Here is a 22,622-nt window from a genome sequence, read left to right on the forward strand (position 1 = left end):
CGCCAGCTCAGCGAGGCGAGTAGGTGGTCCGCGGGGGTGCAAAAGCGTAGTGGTGAGTGATGGGTGCAAGAGTGTAGAGGTGAGTATCTGAGGTAAGTCCTAAGTGTTTTTGTAAGTGTACTTACCTTTGTTTCTTCCTGCAGGCTTCAGTCGGTTTCTATACGGAGAGTCTCACACCTCCGTGTTGCAGATGGGAGATGTCCGTTCCATTCTCATATGCAACATCTCATTTCTGTAAAAGAAATGTTGATGAGGTCTTGTATGCAAGACCTCATCAAACTGCAGAGATTGTCACTGTTTGACAGCTTCACAGAGCTGTCAAACGATGACAATTCATCTGTCAAAATTTTGACAATGACATGTCATACGTTGACATGCTCTGCAACCGGCTTTCCCTTAATTGGCCTGCTAAGCCCGCTGGGCGGGCTTAACAAGGTCAATCAAGGGAAAATAGTGTGGGTTGGCCACAAATCGATGGAGGCGGGACTAAAACCCAACAAGCAGCAGTCTCGCCTCCATTCACAAAATTGCCCCCTCAGTTTCTATATGTTTTTCTATTACATCTTTGAGTAAATATTCAATCATCTTTCCTACTGCCAATGTTGAGCTAACTTGTCTATAATTCCCAGGACTTGTTCTTTCTCACTTTTTAAATATATTAAGAATATTGTCCACCAGTCCAAAGTTTGAAATCCAAATTTTGATTAATGTTAAAATGACTTTGTTGGGATGTTGCTGTTCTCTGTGTCACTTATGCCAAGCAATACCCATCTTGGTGAATGTTGATACTTAAGGCGAAGTGTGCTGGGAATGAAACAGAACACTTCTCCACTTTGTGCATCTAGTGTCATAAAATTACATAGAGATTACAACACAGAAACCAGCCATTCGACACAACTAGTCTGCGTAGATGTTTATCCTCCATGAGCTCTAGTATTGGGCACTCCCAGAATGTGTAGAACAAGTTAAATGTAAAGTAAAACTTATAATGCTCCATCCTAACAACGAGCCTTAACCTCACTTTGGAAGAGTATCCCAACTGAACCAAGGTTTATTTGCTCCTCATGTCCTTTCTTGGCAAGATTGTCAATTTACTGCTGAATTATGGGGAGTTCTGTGCTGTGGTCTAGCACCCACTAGGGAATGGGCCAAGACCATCCCAATGCATTTCATGTAGGATCTCTATAGCTGGAAAATGCAAGAAGTTTTTGTCTGTCAGTCTGGTCTGGATTCAAGCCTGGATTCACAGAGGTGACAGTGATTTAACCCACTGTAAACCCAGTCTCTTTGCAACTGAGCACTGACGAAATTGGAGTATCAACAAATAAACTAACTGGGCAGGGATTCAATTCCCTACTCCTCCAGTTCCTGTTCTCAGCAGTGGTAGAGAACAACAACAAATAGCAGTTGGAGAATCATCTCCCAGGCAGTTCTTGCACACTTAGGGACCAATTTAGAGCAGCAAAGGTCTATGAGCAGACTGGCGTTTGGTTTGGTGAAACCAGGAATCATGGGAGTGGACTTTAAAATGGGAAATTTAGAGCATACGTCACCGACGCTGGATTTTTTTTGGTGCTGTGATTTCTAAACTAAGAGCCAAGTGGCTAAAGTAAATTTCAGTGTTGAAAATAATAAAGCGCAACTGCAAATGACCACCCATTAGATTTCAATATTGAATGGTACGATCTGAAAGTAACATTGGATTTTGGCACAAGAGCTGTGAGGCAATGGGACAAAGACCCACTTTCAATTTCTCCCCCACTCCCCAAAAAAATGTCTACCCATTAACCCCTTGAGTGCCAAATTACTTTGCAGCTTTCAAAATACATTTATGCCAATTTCTGAAACAGAACATTATAAAGTGAAATTACAGAAGCATATAGAATGGCTAATTCAAAGCTTTGAAGAAGTTAAATCCCAAATATTTCCTTTTCTCCTGGAAAAAAAGATTAAAACTTTTCCTTCAGTGCTCAAGGAACAAGCAAATATTTCCTATTTTATACATAGACCCATATGTTTTTGATTTTGTACCCTATTGTAAGCCAAGATATTCAGACAATACAAACAAATAGTTCCTCTCATACGAATTCACAATGATACTTTCAAAATTAAGCCACAAGATTCAATCATTCTGGTAAACATATTTGGATTGGCTTGCTGCAGAAATGGATTATGAAAAGTGAATGGTGCAGCTTCAGAGTGGTGTGACCTTTTGGGATATTCTGTGGCAACATCTCCTCATAGCCTCGTATGAGAAAATATACACGACTGAAACATTAAAATTATACTATAAGTTTGCTTATGCTTTGTGCGTTTTGTAAATAATTTATTAGAAGGTTGTTTTTCCCTTGCACAACCATTATTAGAGTTATAATCAAGACATCCATTCTATTTACTATAAAGTACAGAGACATGAAGGCTAGTTTTATGGTTTTCCAAACAGTACAATTGTAAAACAAACAAGTTATGAATATAATAAATATGTCAATTTACAAATCAAACATTTATAGGAAATCTTTACAAAAGCCTCAAGTTCTGTACTGGACTATCCATATTTTGAGAGTGGCATCAAAATCAGTGCATCCTCTTGCACAAAAAAATCCTTTGTCTCTGTTATTTGCACTGAAATCTATTTTCTCCCAGAAGTGGAAATGAAAACGTAGCACTCATTGCAGTACCCGTTGCATTTATTATTACCAAAATGGTCGCAGCCTATGGTATGGCAACGCTGCTTTGGTGGATGATTTGAGGCTGGATCCCGGGCGCTGCCATGACCGTTTTGTCGGCATTCTAAGCAAAGTTCATCATCGCTGGATGTTATATAGTTATTACAATAGTTCCTTGCACATTTAATCCTCTGGCTCCTCAACTCATTGCGGTCAGAATGTCGATGTTGCGCTGCATTCTACAAAGATACAAGTTAAGGAAACCATCATTTCAGTTTGAACTCTGCAACAAGTGCACAAAAACAAATAGATCTTACATTTTTTGTATATTTTCTCCCCGTCCCTCACCCAGGTCTCCCCACAAAAAATCTCCGAGCTAAAATTAGCCAGTCCCAATTTTTGTGATATGGGAGTGTACATCTTCCATTTGTTGTACAGATTCATTTTTCCTTCCAAAACAGTGATGATCTTTGTGCATTAAAGTCACAGATGACACAGACCAAGCACAACACTGTACATCGCAGCAACGCCTTAATAACTGAATGGGCTGCCTTCCCACCTCCTTCTATTCCTCGGAGATTCTAAAAAATTTGCTGCTTCTGACCAGCAGTTTCTGACAAAGGGAAGATTGTGGAATGCCATTAACTGTAGACTGTCCTAACATTTAAGATTGTGTGGCAATTCACTTCATTATTTTGCCCCTCTTATGCCAATATTTTTGAATTCTTTATAATATTTACACTACAAAGTAAAACCATATTAAGGTTGCAATTTACTCAGAAAATACTGAATTTCTCAAGCCTTATTGTACACATGTCTCGAACTTCAGTGTACAACCAGCGTAGAAGTGTGTCTAGTATTATTCTCTCTTGATAATCACCAAATTCTTAAAAGAAAACAAATCCTGTGTAGGCGAAGCACATCGGAGGTTAACTGAGGTAGGACATAAATGTCCACAATTTTCCACAGTGAGTTGTAAATTCAGCTGTGCCATTGATGGACCATCAAACCAGAGCAACATTGGGACAGGCCCAGAAGTAGATTGTCTACTTGCCTGCTCCTTTGGCTCAGAGATGTTTTGTGGGGCGACCTGATGAGGGACGGGGAGAAGATATCCAAAAAAAAAGTACAATTTTGTGATCTGGGATTGTACATTTTCATTGAAAGTATAGATTAAAATTCTACATCCAATTGTATACATCACAAACTACTTACAGTGCTGGGGTGGCCTCTGGATCCTGTTGCTTCGTTGTACCTTTGATATTGTGTATCTATAAAACATTTTTGGCAGTATCCTTCAAAGTGACTGTTTCCAAATGTGCTGCAGTCTTGACCCCGACATCTAGCCATGTTCTGGAATCTGGGATCAGTCTGAGATGGCCGCTGAGAAGGCTGTGCGTTCCTTTGTAGTCGGTTCTGATTAACTGCAGAGACTTCACCTTCAGAGACAAGGGGAAAAAAAAGATTAAACATAGTTTCAACTTTTCTACTTAAAAAAGCCACAAAAATTGCAGCACTGCACCACACATCGTCACGGAAAAAAATTAAACTATATACATTCTGAACAAATAAGGCCCCTAATCTGTCATCTGGTGCAGATATTATTGCTTTTGTATATAGTTTCTGGGAGATGTTAAGGCAGCAAGCTCTGCAGGGTATAACTGCAGAACTGATATCCACAGATAATACACTGGATAATACAGCAGGCCACTTGTAAACAAATACAATACAGTGAATCAAGCCCAAGACAATGAACACAGACCTTTCCTTTTATATTGAAGTACTTCTTTGACCAGAATCTGATAGTGTATTTAGACTGAAGACATTCAGCACCAACAATCCTCTTACCAAAAAACAGAAGAAGTCCCCGCCCTCCATAGTTAGAAACCAAATAATCAAAATTACAGATTATTCTTGCTATTTTTTCTTAGAGGAAGAATTTTAGGATCCATGCCATTTATTAATGCTTAAACCCATGTGCTACTGAGACCAGATCAACTCATCTCATGTAAGAACAACATTCAGTGTAGGATCAAAGTGAGGAATATTAGTGTGTTTTTGGAGTTTGTACTGGAGACAGTTGAATGAACTAAACAGATCAGACAGAAATTCATGTTGCCGCTATGAAATATGCAAATAGCACTGGAATGGTAGAAAGACAGCAGATATTAGGCATTCTATCTGGGCCCAACTCTCAGGCAGCCAAAATGGGAATTGATTTTAATTAAAACAAACCTTTTATGTTAAAAGACCTGACTACAACAGGGATAAACTAATACATTTTAAACAAGTGATCAGATTTTTTCCACAGGGCTATTCCAGAACTGGTCAAGGTAACTAAATATTTTCCAGCTAGCTGGTGAACTTGGTTATCAAATGTTCGTTACAGAAAATATCTTGAATCATTTGCTTAAACAAGAGTACACAACTTACCTAGGTTTTCTCTATACTCAATAAAGCAGATGGTGCAGTATCCCTGATGCTCCTTTGTTCCAAAATAGTAGCATCCAGAGCTCTTGCATGGTTGGAAAGCTTCTTTCGGCTCCTCGGGCATGTAGGTTGCTCGGCTCTGCTGTGTGGCGTCAGAAACATGTGGCCCACTGGTGGAAGCCCATACATTAGAGACCTGGTGTTGATCAGTGGCTGACAGGTGACCCATATTCCTTGTAATTTGGCTTGGGTCTGAATGTGACCTCTCGTGGCCTGAACGTAGGGAGCTAGAGTCCTCGTGTGAGGATGACGTGATTCCCTGAAATGTCCTCAACAAGCACATATTACACAATCCGTTAATTGTCGTTAGTGTGTCCTGATGACATCTACTACACTGGGTGCGCTCTTGATGTAATGGGTTATTTGCACCTTGTCTAGTCCTTGTATGCTCCTGGGGTGAACCCAACCTCTCTGAACTGGACTCCCTGTGATAGGGATTCTGAGTTGCGAATGCCCTATTATCAGAAATGTTGCCTGGCACGACAGTCCTCGTTTTAAAGCAGCGCTCACATAATCCATTGTGCTGCACATTTAACGTAAAGGGGCAATTGGGAATCTTGCATTTCATGGCGTTTGTTTCGCTGAAGAGAGACAGACTAGGAGCCGTTGGCGGTGCCGAGCGAGGCCGAGATGATCGTTCTGGTTCTGTGGGTGTCACAGTGATGACCAACTCAGTCCGAGGAGGGCAGCATCCTTTCTTTTTCTGTTGCTCATGAGCTTTTGGTTTGCTTTCAGTCTTTGTGCCCTTTGCCTGCTCAAAACACTCATGGCAAAATGGCTTTGTCTCTACAGAACAGTAGAACGGGCATCCATATGTGGCGCATTTTTCTTCTATAAGTGACCCTTGATATGTGGCAGCATTCATTTGGATCCGGTTGTGAACGGGTCTATTTGTCTCAGCCAGACTCTGCTGCCACCTCTTGTACTCGTGATTCACCAGCTGATAGTAATCCTCCACTAAATTCAAGTCTTCTGGAAGGTTACCTTCATCCAACCTGAAACCACCAACAACAGTACAATGTTTAAAATCTGCACCATGTTTATTTCATTAAAAAAAAAATGCACACTATCTGTAGAAATTAACATCTGTGTGTTTCTAATGTGGACCTAGCTACATTGTGGAAATACGGGGCACCAACAGCAGTATTCCCTGAATAACATTTCATGAACTCCAGAAAAGCTGAAGTTGCTCAAAGAATTGGAAAAGTAACAATGCATTGAGTAAAGCCGTGATGGAAAAAGCTTCAACATTCGATTGAAGTCTGCTCTACAACTCTGAGCAAGGTGCACAGCATTACACAATGCTGCGGCAGGTACATCACTAAGAGCCTGAAGCACGACATTTAAAGTCAGAAATGAGTTTCAAAAGTTTGAAACTACATTGCAGGAAAAAGATTTTTGCAACAGAAATTTCTATGCAGTTTTTTCCATTCCTGTAGTTAGGTTTAAGTCATAAGATTGAAGCAACTGCACATAAAAAGAAACTAACCATATTATTAGAGACCACAGCAGACATTTAATCTTTCACTTTTGTTTTTGTCTGACTGGAAGTGATGGAACTGATTACACCATTCTAACAAATGTGCAATTTTGCTTCACACAATGCAGTCACAAGCAAAAATGAAGTGTACTTCTAATCAACAAGTAGCACCGACAGGAAACAAGGTGCGATTAATCAAGACAACTACTTTACCTAGCAGCTTTAATTAAGTGAGTTGTACCAAACTCCGGACCCTGGACTGGTATTTCAACCAGACTGAAGTACTCCTCCAACAGCTTGTCTTTATTTTCCTCTTCTTTTGGTATCAAAAAGTGCACCATGAAATCTTCAAATCGCCTTCTTGCATTGTGGACCAATGGAATAGCACGGATTTCTGTTTGAGCACAACAGTTTACATTAAACAATATGTTCTGAGTACCTTCCTGTGGAACAAAGATTCATATTGTGCAGATTGGTGGAAACTACAGGTCAGAGTTATGCTCTCTGTGGAAGCAACAAATGAGTAATGGATTACCCACAGTAATGGATTTTACTAACACATGTGTTTAGAGCCAATAAAAAACAGGATGGATCAATTAAGATTATTCTGCATTGCTGTTTAGGAGATGGAAGGTTTTTTAAAAAACAAACCAGAAATGGCAAAACCTTTGGTAAGAGTCTCAAACAACCATTTTATCCCTAGGTCAGCTCTATCTGGCTTAGATTGTGAAATTATGCACATAGCTTAATAGGTTTTAAAATGAAGGCATCAGCTGATAGATTTCAGGGCTTCAATTTCTCTCGGCCTCTTGGGTGGGTGGGGTCAGAATCTTGGGTTGGATCTGGTTACACCAAGACCCCCACCCCTTTTCCACCCGACAGAAATTCTAGTCACCATTACGTATTTTCCTCTGTTTGCATCACAGCAACAATGGGGTGTTTGTGAAACCCTGGCATCAGCATTACTGCATACCATCAGAGACAACTTAACATTTTAAATGGCCAGTTTTGGCAATACAATTGATCGCTTGCATTTCCAGACCAGGCAAAACTAGGAAGCAGGCATTTTAAACTTTTTATTTTAAATCTGTGTAGTTACTGAACTAGTAATCCAGAGGCCTGGATTAATACTCCAGAGACCATGGGTTCAAATCCTACCACGGTAATTTGAGAACTTAAATTCAGTTAAAAGCAAAAGCTTGAAATAAAATAAAAAGCTTGCATCGGTCAAAGAAAAACCGGATTGCTTTAAAAAAACACCAACTGGCTCACTCGTGTCCTTTCGGGAAGGAAACCTGCCATCCTTACCCGGTCTGACCTAACTGTGACTCCAGACCCACACTAATCAGGCTGACTCTTAACTGCCCCCCGCACTTGGCCATCTCCAAGTAGAACAGCAGTGGAGCAGTTCGTCGGCCGAACCCCTCAGTTGAGATACTGGTATCTGGATGGAGGAGTAAAAAGGTGGGGAGGAAAAATAAAACACTAAAATGTAGCTATACCAACTAAAGAATAAAAGTTAGTTTGAGATGCTGATGGGCCAGCTGCGTATTGCCAGCATTTTGTGTTTTTGTTTAACTTCCCAGTGTTTCAGGGTTTTCCTTTTTATTTCTACATGTGAACACAAATAATACAGCAAGAACCGAACAGCTTTGGTAAATGAGGAACTAACTTAAATTGATCTAAGAAAAATAAAACATTAGATACCTGGACTCCTTTCATCGATGGCAACAAGTGGAGAAAAATGCTGCGTGTCGTAGCCCAGTACGATGGGATATTTGTAGCATTCTTGTGCTGGCCAATGTAGCGGCAGGTAAATTCCTCCAAAGTGCAAGGGAGCCAAACTTGTGTTATTGCTGAAGCTTCTCAGTACTCTGTCTGTTGAAGGGAATGGTTGCACATTAAAGACAACCTTGTAAGAGAAGAGTTTCACTCTGTAGAAACCATTTAAACTTTAAAAACACAAAAGTTCTTAAGATTTCAAGTGAAACTTCAAAAGGGGGTGATCCACATAACCCTCCCAACACTGCCAAATCGGGGCTGGTGTGAATCCAACATTTTTTGCATGTTGGTGAAAACCCTGGAGATCGTAAATCTGGACCTTACACAGTTGTGTTACATTCTACATACGAATGGATTATGTTGGAATGAACTTGGTGACACCGTGGCGGGGATCCACCCCGAACACAAGCCAGGTTCATCAACAACATTTTTGTTTGCATCCCTCTCCTCTCCTCCCCTCCTTTCCTGGAGGCCAGTTGTCATGTTGATCAATGATTCTACGGGTACCAGCAGTCCTCCAGTTGCTTGCCCACGTGAGTTCCGTGAGCACCGGGCTATTCAATCACAGAGAGTTTCACATCCATCCCAATCTGGTCTTCATCTGATCCCTGCATATTGCACACTTTCCCACAGGAGTCACTTAATAATGATCAGGAGCAGCCATTCTGGATGATGCTTTTTGCCTCTCCCTAGTCCAGGGGTACTCGGCTAACTGCAGCAGCGTTACCAGAGGAGCTGACAACCAATTTTTTTTTTGAAGGGAGGTCCTGACATTTGTGTCTGATGTGTAGGGAGTGCACATAACACGACTACCTAAAGTCCAAAAACTGACATTGTAGGTTAAAGCACAACTGACAGTTTGCTTTAACCTATAATGTAAACATCAAAAACAATCCTAAGTCATTGTCAGGACAATGACTTTAGATCCAGTCCCAATGTAAGCAACGTGCAAGTCAAGCACTTTAGTTGTCATCTCTTGCAGGCTTCCATTTATTCTAATGAAAATGGGGAACAGGCTGCTATGTAAATACAATCAGTAAAGAGTTCGCCCAGTACGGTTTGCCATGTAAGGAAAGAACATTTGTATCCGGCGAAAGATCAGATTACTTTCAAACTTCTCATACATGTCCAAAGTCCACAGTTTTTATTTTTGTTAAACACTCACCAGCAATAACAATTATTGGTCTTCTAAGAATATTGGCAAGAACAAATATATGGATTTCCTCCAGTGAATCGTATGGCAGTCCAGACTGGCCTAAATGTGAAGCTACAGATGACATTTCTACCACCTTCTCCCATTCTTCATCCCAGTTCTGCAGAAGAAATGCGTTAATGTCAGATATGGAGATATTTCATGGAGTAAAATCAGTGATGGTTGACACTCAAGACTTTAATTACATCCTTAGGTCACAGTATTTCAGCACCGATTAACAAATGAGCATCATAAAAGGTATGAACATTACTCCAAGCAATACTGACCCATTCGGTGCAAATAAATTAACTATATTTTTTCCAAAAGCATTACCACCAAACAAATTATGCTTGTGCTAGATGATTTTAAAGCAAATACTGAAAATTCCTTGTTCACCTTGGTGTCATAACGGAGGCCTGTGGCTTCAAACTCTTGTGATCGGACACATTCAACCTGCCACCGTAATTTGAAGTTTCTTGTGTCAGTTTCTTTCAGAGCTTCCCATAGTGTTTTGCGAAGGGTAAGGTCGATGTCCTGAACTCCCCACATAAACTGGGATGTGGCATGCAGCAGGCAGTTTCCATCACCTGATACAGAAACAGAAAAGGGGAGAACTCAAATTAACCCAAGTTTTAGATTCAAATCAGAAAGCAGTATGTTACAGGAAACTCTTTGGTATCCGGCACCAATGGGACCGGCGTGTTGCCGGTTGATCAAAAATTCCGGATGACGGAGAGGGTTATCTACCGAGGCTATTTTTAACAAAGAAAAATAAAAAAAAATCAAGAAATGTGCAGTATACAGTAATTGGGTACTCAACTACAGAATGTTATTAAATGGATGGTGGAAGATGCTTGATTAAGTACAGTACTGCCAGTTGAGGGTAATGCAATGCAATGACTACCAGCAGCGTGGGAGACACACAGTACCCCTGTAAAATGGCGGATCAGAAGAGACTACCGGCAGCGCAGGAGAGTCAGACTCCTGTTATTGAGGTGTTCCGACTTACAACAGCACCAAGAAGCGGAGTAGTGGCAGTTTGGAGAACTACCCCCACTGACTAACTCGGCCACCGCAGGAGACTCGGACTCGGCAACATTGCCGGATATTGAGGTGTTGTTTTCGGAGTGAGAATTTTGCCGGTTAATAGAGAATTCTGGATATTTAGGTGCCGTTTAAACAAGAGTTTCCTGTACTAACAAACGTTGGTAACCATTAAGTGAAAAAAACAAAATTAATAAGTTGCTCGATTTTAATTTTAAAAAAGGTAACGTGGCCTCTTGGTACAGTAGGCAGAATTTGTTTAATATCAGAGAGCCCATTCAAAAGTAGCTTGCTTTTCATTATTGTATGGGCCAGCCCAAAGAACTGTTGTTTCACCTATGTGCAAACTAAAATTATTATTTCACAGCAGTGTACAAAGCCCCAGAATTCATTTGAAGGCACAAAATTTGACCGCGGAATAAAAATAACACTCAACACGAGTTGCTCCAGGAACTTTCCCACTATCCTACCTAACAGAGTGTAATAACTCGCTCATCCCTGCAGTGCTTGTAAGTTGCAGGTCATTCATTCTGATGGATGAACGGGAGATGACAAATCCATTCTGGGCAAAATAAAGCAATAGGAAGCCTACTGCATCTATCACTGTCCTATGTGTTGCCTGAGAATTTGAGCCACACTTCAAGCTACTCTATTCATCCCACCCCATGAGCAAAAACTCAGAAGTTCCGAGCAGGGTGGTGGGAGTGTTAACCCACTTTAAAAACTGGTGGTGGCATGACTGGGGGTAGAATTGCAAATAGTACAAAGACAAATTAAGGCATAGAACCCTTTTAATGACAGACACAGAGTTGAAAATGTAAAAGCCTAAACTAACTGATTACCAATATATGGTGTAGCTTAATGCAAAATATTAACTGTACTTCTGGTGTATAAGTTACACCTTCCTGTTAAATACAAGATATGACTTGTAGGCAACAGTCTTACACCAAAGGCTGGTAATAATCAGACATAACATTTATCACTTGAGGTAGAGTCAATATTTTTGGATGCATGGCTTGGTAGATTGCATCCATGTTAAATTGGCAATCTCAGTCAGAGGGAACACTGGTGCGTCTTGTGTGGGGAAACAGAAATACAGGGGTAGATTTCCCACCGTGTAGTTTTCGAGCAGCCAACGGCAGGGCAGGCCGACCAACTGCCCAATAGTGCAGGCTGGGGCCGGGTCCATTTTGAGGACATACTGCTGATGGGCAGAAAACGAGCACCCCGGGACCAATGTTCCTTCTCATTTTTTTGTGTGCACGGTCCCTGCTGCGTGGCCACACGCAGTAACTTTTCCAGCGGCAACAGCTGGTGAGCGGCCTGCACAGGACCTCCTGATCGATTGGCGGCCGCGCACCCTTGCACCTTGGTGGGTTTGGGGGGGGGGTGGGGGGGTGGGGGGGAGGAAATGTTGCCCGGGACTGCCTGCCATATCTGGGCCGCCACCAAATCAGGCAGCCTAGCCTGCCTCCGAGCCCGGAAAAAAGGAAAAGTACAAGGGATTGGGGGGAGAGGTAACATTCAGACCATGTAAGTGTCATATACTTTTTGTCTGATTATGCTCCTGTGAAGCACCTTGGGATGTTTCACTACATTAAAAAGGTGCTATATATATGCAAGTTGTAGTTGTTGTTATAGTCATCTTGAACAAGAGAAAGCCTGGCCACCTCCCCATGACCTTTAGTGGCACCACCATTGGTGAGTTCCCCACGATGCTGGAGGTGATCACTGACCAAAAGTTGAACTGGACCAGCATTATCAACACCATGACTGAAAGAGCAGGAGAGAGACTGGGTACTGTCAGACAAGTGGCTCACCTCCTGGCCCCCCCAAAGCCTCTCTGACATCTATAAGGCTTAAGTCAGGAGTGTGGTGGAATACTCACCTGGATGGGTATAACTACAGTAACACTTAAGCAGCTCAATATTATTCAGCTTGAAGCTGGATTGTGCCCATGCCACTGGACTCAATATCTACTCCCTCCACCACCAACATAACGTGGCTGCAATATGTCCAGTCTACAGGATGGAATGTCGTAACTCACCATAATTACTTCCAACAGCATCTGCCTCCCTTGCAACTACTACCACCAGGGGCAAGAGCAGCAATGTTGTGGGAACACCATCAACTCCAAGTCACACACCATCCTAACTTGTACATACATTGCCGTTCCTTCACTATCACTGGGTCAGAATCCTGGAATTCTCTACCTAACGCCATTGAGGGGGCTCCATCGCAACAAGGACTGTGCAGTTCAAGAAGAAGCCCCATCACCACCTTTTCAGGGCAAGTGGGGAGGGGCAATAAATACCAGGCTTGCCCACGTCACCCACAACCCAAGAAAAATAAACTTATAAAACTGAGATTAAGATGCATCTAACCTTGCTATACCTGTTTGACTTTGACTGTGGGTGCAAAATACAGAACAATTCCATTCTCCAGTACAGGCACCACCCACTTTAATGAGAACAAAATGAGGCAATATCCAGCTTAGCCAAATAACGAGGAAATCATTTATCAAGTATGGTGTACATCTAATAGAGAACTTGAAATTCACAGGGCATCCTCCATTGAAATAATCGTTTTGACATTTTTCAGATTCACTAATTGTGTCGTAAGTGTGATCAACAAGATCCCGTAGTAGAAGTTAAAGTATAGCTTAATGTAATGCTACCATTCACAGAGACAGACTGATGGACAGTACCTCGATATACCCGGTTTGCAAGACAAGGTTCTTAAAGCTGGTTGGTTGATAAGCCAACCTCTCATTTCTCAGAGTCTCCAACTTCTCTCTTTCCAAATCACAATCTATAATCTCCCAAGGCTTTGCTCATGGTAAATCAGATGATGCACTATTTTACAGGGACAGGAGCTTTATACCAGGTAATGCACAATGTATTATTACCGCCTCTGTCCCTTTAATGCAACAATGTCTAATAGCTAAATAAACACAAGCTCAGGACACCCGGCATTTAATTGTTGTTCAGTCACAGAACTTTGCAAACTGTAAAGAGCTTGTAAGTTTCCGCTCCAGATTTGAAAAACTCAGCATTAAAGAACTAAAATTGTTCGGTGTCTGTAACAAAATTTGGTATTTGCAGTGTGACATCGGTGCACAGTGACATATGTATTTATATTATAATGAACTTTTCCCTCTTATTCCTTCTAAACTGCAAAGATACTGTCCTACACGCTCTTGCTCCTCCATACACTCCCATTGTGCTGAACTCAACACTTACTCAGACATAACTCATTCTTTCCCAGGACCTAAAAATTATGGAATTTCTACTTTGTTCAGTCTCCTTTTAAAACCCAAAGCTGGAGTTACCCAATTACTACTTCCCGAGTTACATCATAGTTTTATTTTACTCTTTTCAACCTTGGACATACGCTGCACTATGTACCATGGTCCTTCACTTGGTTTCTCAACTTTAAAAAATGAAAGCAACACAGGCTGTATTCTGGTGCCCAATGAGCATTGTTAAACTATACACCAGTCTGCTGCCGTCAAGAAAACAGACCATTCTAAAAAGAGGGTTTCATGACACTGAGCGAGCTTTAGCTCAGTGGCAGCAATCCCGCCACTGGGTCAGAAGGTGCAGGGTTCGAACCCCATTCCAGGGAGTCCTAGCGAGTGGAGATAGCAGCTCCACCTCTGAATCTTGGGTTGACATCCAGCGAGGTACTCACATCCAGTGGGTGTGGGTGACTCCCCCCCAAATCTTGTAGGTTGTGGGAGCCCATAAAACCCTACTGCTGTATAAGACTAACCACCTTATTGGCTAGTATAAAGTGTTTACGTCCATGGCGGGCGCGTTCACATCGCACGGCCTGTTAATCAGCCTGCGAATCGTTCCACTACATCACAATATTCTCCAAAGTATGAAGATCTGAAAACAACAAAAACAAACCGCCTTCATCTGTTGGCAAATGTTTGCTTCAGACATGTGCCAACACACAATGGGTCAAACTGTACCTCCAGTTCAGACATCCATCCACAACAATAGGTTCTCCACTGGGAAATGCAATATCCAATCGGAAAACAGAATTTAATGTCAGGCAGAGTTAGTTTAAGCAAACTATATGACTGCACAGAAATTATTTACAATTTTGCTAATTCAGAATGTAAAATTTACAGCACTTGTAGGTTTTGGTAACCATTAATTATAAAAGCCCATTTTGGTCTAGTTGGTAGCACTTTTGCCTGAGTCAGAAGGTTGTGGGCTGAAGCCCCACTACACATTTGAGCACACAATCTAGGCTGACGCTCCAGTGCAGTACTGAAGGCGTGTTGCATTATCAAAGGTGCTTTCAGATGAGACATTTAAAAGATTCCATGGTATCATTTGAAGAGAGCAGGGAGTTTTCCCAGTGTTCTGGCCAACATTTCTCTCTCAACCAATAATACTGATTATCTGGTCATTCATTCATTTATTGTTTGTGGTATCTTGTGTGCAAATTAGCAGCTGTGTTTGCCTACAAAACAACAGTGACTGCATTTCAAAAGTAATTTCAAGTTCTTTCTTGATTTGAACAAAAACATAGTCTATTATTCTGCACAGATTAGCATTACTTTTCTACTGCGATTATCAACAATTATTCCTCCTATTACAGAGAGAGCATTGCAAGCATTATAGAGAAGGGAGATTTGTCCAAACTGACTTTCTTAAAAAAAAAAGTTGAATGGAATATAACAAAGATTTAAATTACAAACTGGAAATTAGTGCAGTACACATCTAGTGAACTCGCACATAGTGCATACAGTACCCAAGTGCATACAGTACCCAAGATCATCCAGACACTTACAAAAGACCCGAATGTGGAAAAGCATTCAGAATCACAGTGGTTTACCAAATGGATTTATGTTGGTCCAGATATAGAGATGCACAGGCTGGTACCAATGTTCCTTTTAACCCTCTGGCGGTCTCGTGCAGCTGGCTCTCCGGCTTTTAAAAGGGAAAAAACGCACGGCCCCATTAAAGGGGCCGCGCAGCCCAAAATAAAATTAAAGGGAACATTGGCTGGTACCCCATTTTTAAATTTCAATATGTGAGTTTAAATCTTGAGACTTGAGTTTATGAAATAATTGACCCTCTTGCACAATAAAGCTTGTTATTGTTTTACCACAAGAACCAAAACATAATAGTCAAGTATTTTATCAAGAATACAAATGTTAAGTAATGTTTACATTGCCATACTTAATGATTTTCATAAGATTGCCCTCATAAGAAACTTAATGGCAGCCAAATAGCATTTGGCTTCTGATCGAATAACACGTGGACCAATTCGCAACAGAAATTTGCAGCTCGGGTCTGCACGTTGCTTACATGCAAAATCTGCACTCATTACAGCAATAATTACATATCAATGAACTAGCTTCCTGGTTGATTCATTTATAATTTTTTTGTGGGGCGGGGTTGGAAAGGGGGGAAGAAAGAGAAAGGAAAAATAAAATTGAGGCGGGTGTTACAACCAGATCTAACCTACTTAGATATGGAACCTCACTAAAAGGGCACTAAAATGAATCAGCTAGGGAATGCACAGAGTTCAATGTTCAGACTTCCTTTTTAAGAATGGGCCATGTAAAATTCCCTGTGTAATCTATGGAATTTCCAAATGAGTAGCAGTTTGACTAATACTGCATGTAGTCAGTCGCCATTACTCTTTTGTAATGTGTAGCTGTCTGAGCCCTATTTTATGAAGTGGAATTTCCAAGTGGGTGTGGTTGGGGAGTTTGGGTACTTGGAATGTTTATGCATTACACAAGTAAAATTTGATTCAACCAATAGCTGTTGGGACTTTTAGGGGAAGTTTCAATTGTAACAGACACCTACACTCTTCCCCATTTACTATATTTTCACATCCCCAGACACGTCAGCACTGAATCACCGAAAATACCTAAATTTCTGAATGTAGTCTGTGCATACTCTGTTGGCAAATAGCTCATGGAAAAAAAGTAAACATCAATTCAAAAAGAATTTTGGTCTGCATTGTCGATATGTGGTTGTAAATGTTCATGAAGAATACTTTGCTTGCAGTGCTTAAACTGTTTTAACGAGTCCTTTGCAGCTTTTACTGCTTAGCCTCTTAAACTGAAAATGAAACTCTGCATAAAAGATAGCTCTAGAAAGTTTCAGAATTAATTTCAAATTTCTTTCAGAAACTACATCTTTCATTAGCATCATGTAGATCTGACTGTCCTATTATGAGTCCACAATTAGGGAACAATGCACTTAAGATTCAGGTGCTGAGCTGATTTTTAATATCATATTGTGAAATGGGTTGTAAAAGCTCTGTGAGCATTATTGTTTGAGGGAATGTTCAAATTTCAAATGTACAACATTTAATGGCCAACACCCATGGAAACACCTTTTCAAACAATCCCAGGCATAGTCAACGAGACAATTTAACTTTGAGCAGAGTTCCCATTTTGTGTGCTTCTAAACATACAATCTCGAAATAACATTTTCAAAGAAAGAACAAAATTGAAAACTATACACTATTGTAGATTTCATTTAAATCAGACTGAATTACTATAAAAGATCATAATGCAAACTTGACTGTACTGATACGAAATGAATTCGCAAAATCATTCAATACTTGGCTTCTGCAGCAATCTGCCTGCTCATTTGTTTGAAAAATCAAAATATTACTTACACCAGAAAATATGCCCACATTGAGAATATCACATTAGATTTTGAATGAAAAATGAAAACGTCATACCAGCTTTTTGTTCGTTGCACAGCTAACAACACTATTATAGTGGATATATCCACTATAATTATAATGGATTTAAATACCATGTGTAGACATAGTATGATATCACAAATTTGATGTTACATTTTTAATAACCAAAAATGATGTGGGACAACACTCAGTCTCTTTCATCATTTAATAATATGGAGGTGCTAATGACTAGACATCCATATTCCCATGGGCAAATAATGGTCATTTAACGCTATTTACTTCATTCTGCATCAGGTATTTTGTTTATGCAATAAAATACAAGCCGTTAGTCCAAAAGGGCAATGTGCAATCAAAATATAATATCCCTGAAAGTCCTAGTATTTTTAAAGGAGTAATATATTATCAAGATATGCCTCTGTATTTTTAAAGTTGACATATTCGAAAATGTGCTTTAACTCTTACCGTTTGTCTTCAAAGGCACACATTTCTTGACCTCTCTGCACCAGTTGAGGTTCCTGTTTTGCTGGAGGGCAGCCTGTTGGGCCCTGTCGAGCAGAGCCTCTTGGATTCTAGTCCTGAACTGGGGGCTGAAGTGACTCAGGCGAAACAGCTCCACCGTGTACCTGTGGAGGCTCCTGAAATGGTGAATCAGACCATTGGTGCAGTCCGGCTTGACCAGGTCACTGGGGATCCTCTCCCGGACTCTCACCGTCTTTGTCAAGTTACTGGCGAAGAGAAACTGAGGTAACAGGCTGGCCTCAGCTGCCATCTTCAGCACACCCTGCAGCCAATGGTAAAAGTCAATGAGTGAGTGGCTCTGCTCTTACAGTGAGAGACATCTGACACACAGACGCTTTAGTCACACCATTAAAACATGTTGCAAAAAAAAAGCCCCGACACAAACCACAGGAGAACAGGCAGTTATAAAGTACCTGCCCTTTGCAAATCATAAATACCATTTACCGGTTGAGTTGGGTTCAGCCCTTTCGCTTTGACTGGCTGGAAGTGCCCGAGTCCCCGGCACGGAGTCTCTGCAAGAAGCGGGTTCACTGGAAAGCTGCTCCGGGCTCCGCCGCTCACTCGCATCACAATGAGCTCGAGTGCAGACACTCTGTTTCTTCTTCTTGACGAAAGTCAGAAGACAGAAACAAGCTGAGGAGGGAAAACACGCCGGGACTTTCCAGCGGGGATTTCCACCCCGAGTGCTGACAGGCCGCCGACAGGGGGAGCAGCGGAGCCCCCGGCTCAGCGGCCACAGACTGCGTGAGTCACTCGCAGTGCATCAGTGGCCCGCAAATAGTTGGTGACTCCAACTCCACCTCGACGCCTCTCCCTTCTGCACAAAGACTCATGCTAGAGTGTTAATCTATTTTCGACCCATAGGGCTGTCTAATGCTCCAAAGCACCGATTTCAGAGAGCAGTGTTGCTGCTAGGTGGGTGCACAGTCACGATTAATGGTTCTTGAGTTGAATAAAATGATGTGCCTCAATAATTCCGAGACTCGAAGTTAGCAGAACAAAAACAAGGCTTTTATTAACTTAGAAAGTAACACGTAAGAGAGAGAGATGTCTTCCTTCTGGAGACTGAGGCCAGACTGAAGCTAGCTTACAAACGGGGCCAGGTATGGGCGGAGCCCTACACACAGCACATTCCAGTATACAATACAGCACATTCCAGTACACAATACAATGAGGTCTGGGGGAAGGGAAATGACACTGAAACCGATCTCAGTCACAGGCAGTGGTGAATGGAATATTTCATCACATTCACCCCTTCTATAGATTTAGTCTGTTCGGGGGTTTGATAGTCCTCTGTGACCGACGTGGCTGTTGCGGTGCCGCGGGTGTCGGCTGGGTGTCCCCGGTAGCCTCCTGGGTCTCTGCCGGGGGTGCCGCCAGGGTTGTTGGAGGGGTAGTTGGTGGGGGTGCCATTGGTCGGTGTTCTTCCGGGGGTGATGAAAGAGTAGTGGGTGGGTAAGAGTTGCTGTGATCGTCGTTGCCGCTATTGCCGTGGTTGTTGTCGATGCCGGCTGGGGCGACGTCTTTTATGGACACGGTGTCCTCCCTTCCGTCGGCGTGCCGGACATATGCGTATTGGGGGTTGGCGTGGAGTAGGTGTACTGGCTCCACGAGAGGGTCCGTCTTGTGGCCCCTCACATGCCTTCGCACGAGTACCGGACCTGGGGTGGAGAGCCATGACGGCATGGATACGCCTGAGGTGGATTTCCGGGGAAAGACAAACATTCGTTCATGAGGCGTGGTATTAGTGGCCGTACACAATAGCGACCGTATCGAATGGAGCACATCCGAGAGGACTTCCTGCCAGCGGGAGATAGGGAGGCCCTTGGTCCTTAGAGCTAGAGTGACTGCTTTCCATACTGTCCCGTTCTCTCGCTCCACTTGGCCGTTACCCCGGGGGTTGTAGCTGGTGGTACGGCTCGTGGCGATCCCCTTGGACAGCATGTACTGGCGTAGCTCTTCACTCATGAAGGACGCCCCCCTATCCGTATGGATGTAGCTCGGCATACCGAACAGGCAGAACAGGCTGTTGAGGCATTTAATGACCGTGGCGCTGGTCATGTCTGGGCAGGGGAAGGCGAATGGGAACCGGGAGTATTCGTCCACAATGTTCAGGAAGTAAACATTGCGGTCGACGGACGGGAGGGGGCCCTTGAAATCTAAGCTGAGCCGCTCAAAGGGCCGTGTAGCTTTGATTAAGTGGGCTCTATCTGGGCGGTAGAACCGAGGCTTGCACTCAGCGCAAGTGCGGCAGTTCCTGGTCAGGGACCGAACTTCCTCAATCGAGTAGGGTAAGTTACGGGACTTTATGAAGTGGAACAGCCGCGTGACCCCTGGGTGGCAGAGGTCGTTGTGGAGGGTCTGTAGCCGATCCCCGGTGGCGCTGGCACACATCCCTCGTGAGAGGGCGTCAGGGGATTCGTTAAGGGCCCCTGGCCGGTAAATGATGTCGTACTCGAAGGTGGAGAGCTCGATCCGCCACCTAAGAATCTTATCATTTTTAATCTTCCCCCTCTGTTTATTATTGAACATAAACGCTACCGACCGCTGGTCGGTAAGTAGGGTGAAGCGTTTGCTGGCTAGGTAGTGGCGCCAGTGGCGCACTGCCTCCACGATGGCTTGGGCCTCCTTTTCCACGGAGGAGTGTCTGATCTCGGGCCCTTGGAGGGTCCTCGAGAAGAAAGCTACGGGCCGCCCCGCCTGGTTGAGGGTGGCCGCCAAGGCGAAGTCAGACGCATCACTTTCCACTTGAAATGGAGTGTTCTCGTCCACTGCCTGTAGCGTGGCCCGCTCAATATCCTGCTTAATGCTTTTGAAGGCGGCGTGGGCCTCAGCAGAGAGCGGGAAAGAGGATGCTTTCAAGAGGGGGTGGGCTTTGTCGGAGTAGTTGGGGACCCATTGGGAATAATAAGAAAATAACCCCAGGCACCTTTTCAGGGCTTTGGGAGTGTTGGGCAGGGGCAGCTCCCGTAGGGGGCGCAATCGGTCGGGGTCTGGCCCGATTTCCCCATTCTCCACCACGCTGCCTAGTATGCAGAGGCGCGTGGTGTTGTAAACGCACTTGTCCTCGTTGTAGGTGAGGTTGAGTTTTTGTGCGGTTTTCAGGAACCTCTCGAGGTTCGAGTCGTGATCCTGCTGGTTGTGACCGCAGATGGTGACGTTGTCGAGGTAGGGGAAGGTTGCCTGCAAGTGGTGGCCATCGACCATGCGGTCCATCTCCCTCTGGAAGACCGAGACCCCATTCGTCACCCCAAAGGGGACTCTGAGGAATTGGTAGAGGCGTCCGTTCGCCTCGAAGGCGGTGTACGGGCGGTCCTCTGGTCTGATAGGGAGCTGGTGGTACGCTGACTTGAGGTCGATGGTGGAGAACACCCGGTATTGGGCGATTTGGTTCACCATTTCTGATATGCGGGGTAGCGGGTAGGCGTCTAGTAGGGTGTACCTGTTGATCGCTTGACTATAGTCGATCACCATCCGTTTCTTCTCGCTACCCCTTACCACTACCACTTGGGCGTGCCACGGGCTGTTGCTGCGTTCAATAATGCGCTCTTTCAGGAGCCTGTCTACCTCGGTCGCGATAAACCGCCTGTCCTCCCAGCTGTACCTCCTGCTTTTGGTCGCTATTGGCCGGCAGTTAGGGGTAAGGTTCGCGAATAGCGAAGGTGGCTTTACCTTCAGGGTAGCCAGACCGCACACTGTGAGGGGCAGCTGGGACCCACCGTACTTGAGCGTGATGCTTTGGTGGTTGCACTGGAAATCCAGGCCCAAGATCACGCTCGCACATAGGTTCTTCATGATTAATACTTTAAAATTATCATATACAGTTCCGTTAACGCACAATTGTACCGTGCAGTAACCCAGAATGGTCGATGTCTGGGTTTTATCAGCCATAGAGATGGTACCCTGAGTAGGGATCACCTTTAGGGAGAGTTGTTGTGCCAGTTCTGGGTGGATAAAGCTCTCCGTGCTTCCACTGTCAATTAAGCATTTAACCCGGCACCCGTTTACCTCGATGTCCACCATTGATCTGGATAGCGGGTGCGGCCTGGTCTGGTCCACTGTGACCGATGCCACTGTAGGGCCCTGATCGATACAAGATGGCGTCCACGCTGTCTGCTCACAAGATGGCGGACCCCACGAGGTCGGGCAAGATGGCGTCCAAGATGGCCGCTCCCACGGCGCACACGCGGCGGTGGCGGGTTTTCCGGCGGTTGGTTTTCCGGCGGGGTTCCCTCTGCACACCTTCCCGAAGTGCCCCTTCTTACCGCACTTAAAGCAGGTGGTGCCTTTCGCCGGGCACAGGTTTCTGGTGTGCTTTGGCTGCCCGCAGAAGTAGCAGTTGGGTCCCTGATGCGTCGCGGCTGTCGTAGGGCTTCTGGGGGGAGAGCGGGGCCCAGCCGGTGTCGGGCTGTCGGGCGGGGAAGATGCCTTCCAAGATGGCGGCGCCCTCGGTGCACACGTGGCGGCGTGGACGGCGCGGGCTGAAGAGTAGGCGTCCGAGTTTCTCTGGGCCACATCCAGGGATCGCGCAGTGTCCGCAGCCTGTTTCAGGTCCAACCCTGTTTTTTCCAGCAGTCTTTGCCGGATGTAAGTGGAGCTGAGGCCTGTGATGAAGGCATCGCGAACAAGCTCGTCAGTGTACACTGCGGCTTTTACATCTCGGCACTTGCAGTCTTTGCCAAGCATTTTCAGGGTGCTTAGGAACTCCTCCACCGATTCCCCAGGTCGCTGTGCGCGGGTAGCAAGCAGGTGCCTAGCA

General features: G+C 43.9%; 1 protein-coding gene across 1 annotated transcript; it reads right to left on the bottom strand.

The window, feature by feature from the left end:
- Window positions 1–2,305: 2,305 nt before the first annotated feature.
- Window positions 2,306–18,679, bottom strand: LOC147112831 (tumor necrosis factor alpha-induced protein 3-like). The gene is given in 10 exon segments (XM_085997508.1): window positions 2,306–2,643; window positions 2,645–2,905; window positions 3,882–4,105; window positions 5,100–6,151; window positions 6,850–7,030; window positions 8,344–8,514; window positions 9,584–9,731; window positions 10,007–10,197; window positions 17,807–18,125; window positions 18,308–18,679. Coding segments are annotated over 10 exon segments (2,700 nt in total). The 5' UTR covers window positions 18,431–18,679; the 3' UTR covers window positions 2,306–2,613.
- Window positions 18,680–22,622: the final 3,943 nt, after the last annotated feature.

Source organism: Somniosus microcephalus, chromosome 9 (assembly GCF_052327205.1).
Source record: "Somniosus microcephalus isolate GS21.2 chromosome 9, FLI_Smic_1.0, whole genome shotgun sequence".
Taxonomy (NCBI): domain Eukaryota; kingdom Metazoa; phylum Chordata; class Chondrichthyes; order Squaliformes; family Somniosidae; genus Somniosus; species Somniosus microcephalus.